The 12,718-nt window shown below is 36.8% G+C and overlaps 1 protein-coding gene across 36 annotated transcripts in view; it reads left to right on the plus strand.

The window, feature by feature from the left end:
• The window catches only part of LOC105479539 (dystonin), a 496,741-nt gene that overhangs the window by 439,722 nt on the left and 44,301 nt on the right, over positions 1-12,718 (plus strand). For all 36 annotated transcript variants that reach the window (XM_071095971.1, XM_071095969.1, XM_071095974.1 and 33 more), the window contains 7 exons: positions 140-358; positions 4,670-4,873; positions 6,188-6,419; positions 7,312-7,538; positions 9,291-9,413; positions 9,537-9,638; positions 11,993-12,094. In XM_071095971.1, the coding sequence (XP_070952072.1) occupies positions 140-358; positions 4,670-4,873; positions 6,188-6,419; positions 7,312-7,538; positions 9,291-9,413; positions 9,537-9,638; positions 11,993-12,094 (1,209 nt within the window). The remainder of the gene's footprint in view (positions 1-139; positions 359-4,669; positions 4,874-6,187; positions 6,420-7,311; positions 7,539-9,290; positions 9,414-9,536; positions 9,639-11,992; positions 12,095-12,718) is intronic.

The following is a 12,718-nucleotide window of genomic DNA, read 5'->3' on the forward strand; positions in this document are numbered from 1 at the left end:
AGCTTTTACTGATGTATTCATTTAATATACATTTGTCGAATGCCCACTCTGTCCAGGTGTAGTGTGCTGGATAGAGCACTCTGGAGTGTGTGTGCTTGTTGGCCTGACCAGTAAAACATTTCATCCTTTTATTTTCTAGAAAAAACTGGACAAAGTACTGAAGAACTATGATACCATCTGCCAGATTAATTCAGAAAGGTATCTGCAGCTGGAACGGGCACAGTCCCTGGTTAACCAATTCTGGGAAACATATGAAGAACTTTGGCCATGGCTGACAGAAACACAATCAGTCATCTCTCAGCTTCCCGCCCCAGCCCTTGAATATGAAACTCTAAGGCAGCAGCAGGAAGAACATCGGGTAAGCCTGGTGTGAAAGAGAATATTGTATTCCCCATTAAGAGAATCATGATTTTTATGGTGGTTTTTAGTGCTGTTAAACATTTACATGATTAAGGCATTTTAGAATATTGTGTTCTGGTCTGTGTAATTTGCTTACCTCATAATTGCTTCTTATACAGGGTTATAGTGAGAAGACTCATGTGGATAGACTTATTGTATATGTCATTAATTACATCACAACTTGTATAAAATATGCAGTATAAATCATCTAGATAGAAAAAAATTCCCATTTAAAAATGTTATAGAAATAAGCTTTTGAAGTGCTTTCAATTTACGCACATTGAATTGTTTTAAATTTATACATTTAGAATGTAAATGCAGAGTGGAAATATATGGGAGAACGATTATACAGACAAAGCCATTGAGCTTGGAGAAAATGTGTAATATAATGAATGTGTCAAAATAGCAATATTGTGAAAGCTATGAAAAGGAAAAATGCTGAAGTGTAAAGACAGATTATTTTGTTCACCTTATGTACATGGAACTCCTTTGAAGTTCTTGTTCCTGTAACTGTAAATGGGTAAAGTAGGAGGAGCACATTTACAACGACAGTTATGTCACATTTTTAACATGTATGAAATGGCACATGAAGCCCTCTTCTCAGCAGTCACTTAATTGTTAACATGGCTTAAAATTTTGTAAGAGTTTATGTGAGAGCGCATTCAAGACTGTCAGAAAGAAAACTAGATTTCTTGCTATTTATGGACTTGTGAACCTAGTTGCTCTTCCAGATCTGTACAGAATGTACTCTGAGACTAACCGTGGTGTGCATGTATGTGTGTATATGCACGAGTGTGTGTGTGTGTGTACACTTGTGCCCAAGAGAGAAGGAGGGAGAGAGAAAGGGAGAGAGAGAAAGGAAGGGAAAAGTTCAATTCAGGGTTTATTACATCATTGTTTGGAATATGTGACATACTTGTCAATCTTGTTTGTTTACCTTTTTAATGAATTGTCATTGAAGACTATACTGGAGTATTTATTTAAAAGAGAGTTTTAGAGACCACACTTTAACTTTCTTTAATATAGAATGGGAATCTTATGGAGTTTTATCTAAATGATTCAGCAGGAGAATGACAAGTATGTAGAATTCAATTTTTGTATAAAGGTTTATTTGTGGCAGAAATCTGGTGTCTACTCACTGAATTATTTTAAATAAAAAATGTTTCATGGATTTCTATGCTGAGGTGATTTGAATAGCCACGTTTTTAGCATAGCATCAAATAGTATGGAAAGGTTCGTTATTGAGCTGAAATTTTAAAAATTGAGTTTTTTGCCTTTTTGCATAATCTTTAAGCTCTCAAAACAAATTTGTGATTGTCTGTATAAAGGGAGGTAGAAAGCTTTGTAGCCACATTTTCAAATGGTTTAAACTAAAAGCTTTGTTGTTTCAGAATATTTGTAGCCTCCTAGGATGGCATTTCTTCTCCAACTCTACAGTATCCTCTCCATGTATTTTGGGGGGAAATCTAGTTCATTCTAGCCGGGAATGAAAAATGGCTCCAAGGGCCATGTTACCACATGATAGATATCTGAAAGTCACACCGGATAGCTCCAGCGTGACTGGACTCCTATGACAGCATGTTGCCAAGAATCATTTTGTCACATATAAGGCAAAAGGCATCTCCTTTTGGGCCCTTTTCTGATGCACGCACATACCTGAGTAGATGGCCAGTAGGTGTTCTCTTGCCTGTCATGGAACAGTTTGAGAATGGTTTAAAAGTCCGGCCTGTAATCCCAGCACTTTGGGAAGCCGAGACAGACGGATCACGAGGTCAGATCAAGACCGTCCTGGCTAACACGGTGAAACCCTGTCTCTACTAAAAACACAAAAAATTAGCCAGGCGTGGTGGCGGGCGGGCGCCTGTAGTCCCAGATACTCAGGAGGCTAAGACAGGAAAATGGCGTGAACCCGGGAGGCCCAGCTTGCAGTGAGCCGAGATCGCGCCACTGCACTTCAGCCTGGGCGACAGAGCGCAACTCCATCTCAAAAAAAAAAAAAAAAAAAAAAAAAAAAAGTTTTAAAAAGGGCTCCTCAGCCAGGCGAAGTGGTTCATGCCTATAGTCCCTGCACTTTGGGAGGCTGAGGCGGGTGGATCACTTGAGGTCGGGAGTTCGAGACCAGCCTGACCAACATGGAGAAACCCCGTCTCTACTAAAAATACAAAATTAGCCGGATGTGGTGGCTCATGCCTGTAATCCCAGCACTTTGGGAGGCCGAGGCAGGCGGATCACCTGAGGTCAGGAATTCGAGACCAGCCTGACCAACATGGAGAAGCCCCATCTCTACTAAAAATACAAAATTAGCCGGTTGTGGTGGCATATGCCTATAATCCCAGCTACTTGGGATGCTGAGGCAGGAGAATTGCTTGAACCCTGGAGGCGGAGGTTGTGGTGAGCCAAAATTGCGCCATGGCACTCCAGTGTGGACAACAAGAGTGAAACTGTCTCTTAAAAAAAAAAAAAAAAGACAACTCCTGTCACTACTTGCCAAGCCAAGTTGCCTTATAGTGGTGCTATACAGGTGAGATCTACCTAAACTCAAAGGAACTCAAGAAATATTTGAGAGTCTCTTGATAACTCTTGAGTGAAAGCTTGTTTTCCAAGCATTCATGAAAGAACATTGACAGGAGAACGTATGTAACATCTTCAGTTTTCCTTTTCCATGAGATTAGCTATAGCTGATATGCTATCACCACCTCCATTCGGTAAAGTAGCATGAAGATATCTAATTATGCAAAATAAAACATAAGAAAACTTTGGCCTGGGACACCCAGGAGCTAGATTGCAAATATGCCCTCCCACATTCTTATGTGCAGCATGCTACATTAGACTCTTCCTTCTTTTAAAATCACATTTATCTTTATTTAGCCCTTTCCAAAACTATTTTGAGGCAGTGTTCTGAAAACCTTCAAAATATTTTATTACATTGGTGATAGTTAATGATGTAATTCCTCAACAAGTTCTCAAAATAATGGTCAAAATTGATTTTAGTAGACACTTTCAATAAAAATCTAGGTATGTGGCCATCCTGGTAATTTTTCCTGGTGACTGATAGAAATTAAAGTTTGCAGGAAGAGACTGGTAGCTTATCTCTAGACTATCTTTCCTGAAAGTAAGGTTCCCCAGAGAAGCTTTTGTGAGGGGCTGGAGTTTGGAGATACACATTCTGGTGAGGACAAAGAGCTGCTGATGAGGGAACCTAATCAATAATGTAGTACAATGAAAGACCCCTCAATGTTGCACAGAGGCCAGCCTCAGAAAAACCTGCAGGCAGGGGTGGCTTTGGCTTTGACCCATGAAAAACTGCTCATTGAAATCCATGGGATCCATGAAGTATAGATATTCTGTGTTCAGGCTTCCAACACATCTTCTCTATTAAAGGGAATGGGGCTCCACTTGAATTCTACACCCACCCACTAGTATAAATATCATTGTATTTCTTGATTAGCTAACAAAATTGTGCAACACATTCATATGGCATGCATTTTTCCTTAAATAGACCTTACAAACAATGCTCAGTATATAGCTGTGTATTGATAGATTGCCCTTGCAGCCTTTTATATTTTAAAATAATGAATAGAGATTCATTTATATGTATATCTATATATCATACATACGTAGAATAGATTCATACATAAATATAAAGTGTAATACATGTTCATTCATTTTCTATCAGCCCATATATATAAATGCAATGGCTTGTGGGCTTACATCACCCTAGCATTCCTTATCTTGAGGTTTTTGTCTCAGCATTGCATCTAACTTCTATTGAGCTTCTTTCTATTCTTTTTTCTTCCCTCTCTTCTCCCTCCTCCCCCCCGTCTTGTCTCTCTCTCTCTTTTTCTTTCTATTATTTTTGTGTATATCATGAGTGTGCAGAAAGGAACACCATGAGATATGACTTGGTGTCTGTAGGTTGGGGACATAGTGAGTTCAGAATACTTTTATATAATATGACCCTTGGCTAATGCTCTTGTCAAAATGTGCTGTTCTTGGTATGAGATGCATAATGAACTGGGATTCATTATTTCACTGAACTAGCAACTTTGTACCCTAAAGGGGCTTTGGTGTGACCAGACTGTTGTTTAATCTTTGTGTCAGGGCCCTCTCTTCCTGGCAAAGAGCTGTATGAGCCATCATGTGTTAAATGCCTTGTGATGGGGAGGGGTTTGTTTGGAGTTTCTTGCCAGCTGGATGCATTGCAGGTGTAGACAGCTGTAATATGGAGGTGTGACCCTGAGATACTCAAAAGCTGTTTGGTTTGTTATAGCAACTGCGGGAGTTAATAGCTGAACACAAGCCTCATATAGATAAGATGAACAAAACTGGGCCACAGTTACTGGAATTGAGCCCTGGGGAAGGCTTTTCTATCCAAGAGAAGTATGTGGCAGCCGACACCCTCTACAGTCAAATTAAAGAAGATGTCAAAAAGCGAGCTGTGGCACTGGATGAAGCCATTTCTCAATCAACTCAGGTAATTGTTTACACTAGAAATAGAATTGGGTTCTTGCAGACAACAGAGCACAGAAAGACATTTTCCTGGATCTTCTGATTAAATTTTAACTAAAATTATTTCACTACATTAACTCTGAGTATTGATGTCTGTGTCCCTCAGAGGTGATGTTTGCTTGCATCCAGCCTTTATCTCCTTATTTTTCTCTGCCTGCTTATAGATATAATAAAAATAATTTTCAATGACTTAAGAAACATGCAGTTGTCGTCATTGTCCAAATATTTAATTCAGTGTCCATCCTGAATAGAATGCAATATTTGCCATTGGGAGAGATAAAGGAAAGTGTTATAATTATTAATAAAATACTCTCAAGAAGGCAGTGAGAAGAAAGAATGATAGGCTAAATGAAAAGAAAAAGAATATAAAGTTGGATATTGATGGTTTTTTCTTTTCTGAAAATATCTTTTTCAAGAAGTTGAATTTTGAAATACCCAAAGATTTTCCATTTTCAAGATTTGGGTTTTATTATTAGATATGGCATGTTAGAGTAGGCCAATGTCACAGTCCTGTGTGATTATTCCTTAACTTTGAGATAGTATAGAACAAAGTTCATTCATAGATACGAATGAACAAGTTTTTATAGCTTTAATTGTCTATGGTTGAAAATAAAAATTTTAAATTCTCTCATGTGTCTGATTATGTGTTTAACCATGAAGTAAATAAAAACTTCTGGAACTTGTAACTTCTGTTATATCAGAAGTTAAAACATTGGGGAGGTTTTTTTGTTAAAATTTTTTTTAACATTTTTCAGTTCAGGAAATGCGTAACTTAAGAATTCCCTGGAATCTAATCAAAACTTTCCATGAATTTCACATTAAATAATATAACTTTTCAGGATGCCAAAATAGTTCATTAAAAATGAAGGAAACAATCCATTGTAATAGGCAAATACTCAGCTTATTGAACTTGATTTTTAAAATTAATTTGAATTATGATAACAGGATGAAGCAATAGGTAAAGAGATGCTGCTGACATGTCATCCTGGTCCAATTGCATATTAACATATACCATTTCTTAATGTATACACTCAACTATTCACAAGAAACTAAGTCTATTGTACATAGGTCATGTGACACAGAGGTGCATATACGTCATGATTTTAGGCATATCTTCACGTACCAGGTGGATGCAACTTTTGAATGGGTCTGTTGATAAAGAGGCTAAGATTTATTCTTAATTTTGCCACTAAATTGTAAAAAATGTTTCTTCATTTAAATTTCACACTTGGTATTACAGATCTTTTTTCCATAAAAGATCTCTTTGTTTTGCCCCTAGTTCCATGACAAGATAGATCAGATTCTTGAGAGCCTGGAACGCATTGTGGAACGTCTGAGGCAGCCGCCGTCTATCTCTGCAGAGGTCGAGAAGATCAAGGAACAGATCAGTGAAAATAAGAATGTGTCAGTAGACATGGAAAAGCTACAGCCATTGTATGAAACTCTTAAACAGAGGGGAGAGGAAATGATCGCTAGATCTGGGGGCACTGATAAAGACATATCTGCCAAAGGTAATACTTTTGGAATAGGGAAACAAACTTTATTTTTAAAGCATTCTAAATGTTTATGCTGTTTACTCAACATCCAATTGGATAACAAAATGCTGCATTTTAAAAAAGGTATTACAAATGTGATGTGTTTAGGGTTGAAGGGCTGTGTATGCAAATCCCTTGTTAATGTCTTCCTGTGTTTGTGAAATTAATCAGTTGACTACAAAGCATGCCATTATACATAGACCATGTATAAATACCATATGTTCAAAGACCATGTGTTCTCAGGCCGTTTAAATCAGTAGGTTAAAGTGTATTGCTAATAAGGCCATATCTGGGTTTTTTTCCTCATTACTGACTTTACTACCTTACATAGCATGCATCCTGCGTCACATAGCCACAAAAATGAGAACCACTACCACGGCCAGCCATCTTTGAGATATGAGCTGAGGGTCAAAAGGGAGAGCATGTGTGTAGTGGAAATTCACAATGAAAGTACTCTAGAAGCAAGCTCAAAATACATACCATACATTGTTACATTCCTGGGACTGAACAGACAATTTTACTATTGATTTGGAGAGCATAAAAGTGTACCTAGGTGATTATTTCACTCCCTTTGGGATTAAGGACAGCCTTAATGAACTTGAAACTTGATAAATTTGGTTGTACTCTGAGCTCACTTTTGTCAGGAAGAACCTTGGTTTGGTAAGAGTAGGAGACCCAGAGATACTGTGTTATTTGGCATAGACTCTTGGACCTACTGATACCCACTGGACTGGGATCATTCAAAACTTGGTCCAGTTTTAGATATTTAGCAAACTGGATCACTACTTTCTGTGTGAACTGTAACATTCTGCTTTGTTGGTTCCATGGGGCTAACCAATCGCCTTGTGGATATTGTTTTGCTTCATAGCTGTTCAGGATAAACTTGACCAAATGGTTTTCATTTGGGAGAACATACACACACTGGTGGAAGAAAGGGAAGCCAAACTACTGGATGTGATGGAGCTAGCAGAAAAGTTCTGGTGTGATCACATGTCATTGGTAGTTACCATTAAAGATACTCAAGATTTCATCCGGGACCTGGAAGATCCAGGAATTGATCCTTCAGTAGTAAAACAACAGCAAGAAGCAGCAGAGGTAAGCAGAAAATCTCATTTAAAGTTAGAAAAATAAGTTGTGGCATGATGAAATCCAGATTCCTTGGGTAAATATTAGGCGTTACTCTGTTAACATTTATATTTGGTTCTGAAAATGGAATGTACAATGATCCAGTAGGAGATACAGTATACCCACAAATTTCGCTTTGAGATTGTATGTTTAAAACGACTTCTCAGACCATGCATGGTGTCTCATGCCTGTAATCCCAGAACTTTGGGAGGCCAAGGTGGGAGGATCACTTCAGGCCAGGAGTTCGAGACCAGCTTGGCCAACATGACGAAACCCTGTCTCTACTACAAGTACAAAAATTAGTCAAGCATGGTGGTGCACACCTGTAGTACCAGCTACTTGGAGGGTGAAGCATGAGAATCACTTGAACCTGGGAGGTGGAGGTTGCAGTGAGCCAAGATTGTGCCACTGTACTCTAGCCTGAGCAACAGAGTGAGACCCTGTCTCAGAAAACAAACCAAAAAAACCCACAAAACAACAACAACAACAAAAAAAAATTTCTCTTTATCCTCACTGTTCTTGCCTTATTTCAGGGCCTCATTATCTCTCTTTTTCTTTTTAGCTTCCACAGTAATCCAAAGTGCAGACTGTCTTTCCTTGCTAGGCCTCCCACCTTGCCGCCAGTCTTCCCTCTAGATCTGCTCTTACTCTGTTGCTACCTAAACCCACTCAGAGGCATCCCCTGCCTTCTGGATAAAGCTCAAACTCCCTAGAGCAGGGCATGCAGCTTTTTGCATCCCAGCCTAGCTCGTGCCTATGTTTCCAAAATTATGTTTTTCTCTTGCTCCTTTACCGAGCTCCCTCCCTGCTACTGATTAGAAAGGACGTTTCCCAAAACAAACTGTTTTGCTCTTTCTAGTGTCAGTGCCTTTGCACATCTTATTTCCTCACTCTAGAATGTCCTTCCTGCCACTCTTCTGGCAAAGCCCACTCAAGGTTCAGTTGGATTATTACCCCCATATAAAACCTTTTCTTGTATACTTAGCAGAGTTAGTGCACCTGTGTTCCCATAAGGCTTTCTTCATGCAAAGGACTCTGCACATAGTATGATTTACTGTTGCTTATGCCTCTGTCTTTCCTGGTATTCCCTTGAGGGGAATAGCCATATCTGTTTTTCTTTGTATCCCCAGTGCCTGGTTTAGGGCTTGGTTTATGGTTATTCAGTGTTTGTTGAATGAATGAATATATTTAACCAAGAAGATGAAAGCAAAAGTAGGATACTGCCTTTCTGTTGTGATATTTTTGTACCTTACAGGTCCTACCTGGTCCTACCTAGGGTAATGACATAAAATGTAAATCCATAACTAGATTATTCTGTATCTACTAACAGATACATTAATTTGTATAGTTTTTGAATTCATATTTTACTTGTCTATTTCAATGTATATTGTTTGGAAACCAAAATGTCTTTCTAAGCCTTGCAGTATTGTTGATATTTAAAAAAATTTGTTTTGGTATTTGTTAAGGTATTTCTTATTTATCATTTCTTAAATATCTTTATAATAAACATTTGGCATTTGTTACTAAAAGGGTGCTGTTTTTCTTTTAAAATATTTTTTATTGAAAAACTTTATTGCAGAAACTTAGAAAACAGAAAGAAAGAAAGAAAAATGATTAGAATGCCACCTTCTAGAAATAACTACCATTGATATTGTTGTGTACTTTTTAAAGTTTTGATGTGGTTTTGCTTAAAATTCAAAGGCTGTCATTTTCTTATTCTAGGCCATAAGGGAAGAAATAGATGGACTACAGGAGGAGCTGGATATAGTTATTAACCTGGGTTCTGAACTCATTGCGGCATGTGGGGAGCCTGATAAACCCATTGTCAAGAAGAGTATAGATGAGGTACAACTGGCTTACTTATGAGAATGGCTTTTAAAAAGTTTTTTAGTTAACTAAAATATTTTGTTAAAAGTAGTTGAAAATTTAAAATATGGCACTAAAAGAGTTCTAACATACATCTTGTAGTTAAATTCAGCATGGGATTCTCTAAATAAAGCTTGGAAAGACCGGATTGACAAACTTGAGGAGGCAATGCAGGCTGCCGTTCAGTACCAGGATGGACTGCAGGTAAGGGGATTACAGTGTATGTGCTGGTCTTAGCTGGAAGGAGGAATCATAATAATTGATGTGTACATATTGGCACCACCTCAAGACCTGCCAGTACATATGCAATTGTGGGCAAATTATTCCTGCAGTTGCCTGTGTATCTCAGTTCATGTTTTGTCTTTTAGAAGATATTTCTGACCTTTCGGATATGTGTAGATTTATATACACATCTAAACACATTTCTGTATACACATTCAGTGAAATTTACTTTGAAAAGAAATATTTTGATTTTTTTAAGTGAAAGTAAATGTTCCCACACAGTATTTTTTATAAATGGCTCAGCACCAGACAGTGAAATGGAACTAAATCTGAATTCTGTTCTGAGTGGAATAAGATGAAAGGAGTAAACACTATCTAAAAATATCACCAAGTTTAACTAAAGTCAGAAGTAAAGAAATTTGATTTGAAGCCAATGTTCTCCATGTACAAAAATAGATTTCTGTTAGGTCATAATCTGGTGTGTAAAAACTGTTTTCTTCTTTTCCATGTATATAATTTGTTTTAATAGTTGTTTTTCACTTAAGGGTTTTCATTCAGTTCATTAACCATTTATAAGGTTTTTTTTTTATATTAAAAATTCTCCTGTCAGTTGAGGCCAACTTGAGTATATTTCTCTCCCTACCTCCCTTAACCTTGCTCCATTTCCTAACAGGCTGGCAGGAGTTTAATCTTTCATCCTTCTTACCATATGGAAAAAGCTTAAGTATTTCCATAACACTAAGTGAATATTATTTTTAAAGCCCAGATGAGAACATCTTTTCCTTTTTCATTATGCCATTCCATTTCTATATTTGTAAAAATAAATGTCACAGCTAGGCTTTATGCCAGCTGAGAAGTTTTTTGAACTTTGGAAATATATGAAAAATTTTACTACAAATAACATAACACTTTATTTTAATTCTCCCTCCCTCTTCTTTTTTTTTTTTTTTTTTTCTTTTGTAACCTAAGTGATAATTTACTGTTAGGTATCAATGACAAGTAACTAATTCGGGTTCCAGCCTGTCTGTGAGGCTAGGTCATTGTTAAATCATTGAGTTGTGATCTCTTCCATGGCTAGAGGTGGCAATGCCACCACATGCAACCATTTAGGAGGTCACGGGCGAGCCACCATGGCTTGTACAGTCTCATTATCACTACCAGAAAAACAAGGCCTGTCGTAAGTCCTGTCGATCATGTATTAGTAGCATCACCTGTGCTAGCAAAGGGCGGATTGATTTATTAAGTAGCTACAGTGCAGCTAGCTGTAGCTAGATGTCAAAGCTTTGGAAGCTAATTTTCAAGATTTGATTGTAAAGTAAAATATGTTTTATTTCCCGGGTTGCTGCTTAAGTACTTAGTCAGGGTTGGCTAATGATAATTTAAAAATCCAAGATTTATCGCCCTCCTATATGGTTTGGAAACTTCATTAAAATGCAAAATATCCCAGTGCTTTTGGAGGCTGTGGTGGGAGGATCACTTGAGGCCAGGAATTCAAGACCAGCCTTGGAAAGATAGCAAGGTCCTGCCAAAACAAGAGCTGAAGTACCCCATCTACAATTTTTTTTTTTTTTTTAATTAGCCAGCCGTGGTGGCACGTGCCTATAGTCTGAGCTATTTGGAAGACTGATGTAGGAGGATTGCTTGAGCACAGGAGTTTGAGGTTACAGTGAGCTATTTGATTGTGCCACTGCACTCCAGCTTGGGTGACAGAGTAATGGCAAAATGCTTTTATTTTGTATTCATTACCTAAAAAAAAGTGACTTGAACCTTTTTAGACTATTTTTATTACCTAAATAAATAAGAAAAACAGGAGAGTCTAAAACCTGTTATAATTCAGAATAATGATCTTAATACTAATAATTTATATGTGCAGGATTTTAATGCTAATCTAAATAAGATTTAAGGGTTTAAGTCAAATATTTTGCTTAAGTTCTAAACAGTAATTTCTTATTTGAATGAACAAATAGATTTGAATCTTTTTCTTTCATTATATTTATACAGGCTGCCTTTTAAGCACACATAGTGAAGAATTTTATGTGATTGGATTTCTATAAATGTTTTCAAATGAATTTTTTTAGAAGGTCATAATATTTCAAGAATCTGTTGAATAAACAATTTCTTTTGCAAACTTGTATGTATCTATTTCTTATTTGGGACAACCATTTTGGTATATTACTGCTTTTACTAATTTAGGTGAACCATGTTAATTTTTTATAAAATAGTCTCATTCCATAATATCTTTTAGATTTATGCTTGTATTTTTCTGTAGTACTTGAAATACTGTAGCAATTTCAAATGTACTGTTGTAACAACACATGGACTATTGTGTCTTTCAGGCAGTATTTGACTGGGTGGATATTGCAGGTGGTAAATTAGCTTCAATGTCTCCAATCGGAACAGATCTTGAAACTGTCAAGCAGCAGATTGAAGAGCTAAAGGTATGTATGGGGGCTAATTTATCGAAGACTTCCTTGCAATTTTAAGTTCTTGATTCACGTAATTTTTTACATAAATTTATTTTACCCAATGTAAGTATGACAGCTTAATTATAAAGCTAGTTTAATGTACATAGTGCTTTCACATACTAAGCAATATATAAGTGCTCTTTAAATAAAGGAAAGAAAATACTATTAATAGTTTTCTTTTTATAGTAAATTAATAACTGTTCATATAGAAAAATCAGAAAATACAAATAAAAAAGAGAAAAACAAATTATTTGAAGTCACCCAAAATGTTATGTACCTAGAGATTACCTTTCTTAGATTTGATTTATAGCTTTTCTGATATCTTCATGTTAGGGACATGGGGTGTGTGTGTGTGTGTGTGTGTGTGTGTGTGTGTGTGTTTGTGTAGGTAGAGAGAGAGATGTATTTAGATAATACTGTAAGGATTTTTATAACTTGTTTAACTTGTTTATTCAGTAGTATATTGTTGTTACTACACTAGTATGTTGTCAATACACCACAGCATCATTTTTCTTTTCCTGATACATATTTTTAATTTTAATTTTTAATTTTCGTGGGTACATAGTAGGGGTATATATCTATGGGTTACATGACATA

This window comes from Macaca nemestrina, chromosome 5 (genome assembly GCF_043159975.1).
Source record: "Macaca nemestrina isolate mMacNem1 chromosome 5, mMacNem.hap1, whole genome shotgun sequence".
NCBI lineage: Eukaryota > Metazoa > Chordata > Mammalia > Primates > Cercopithecidae > Macaca > Macaca nemestrina.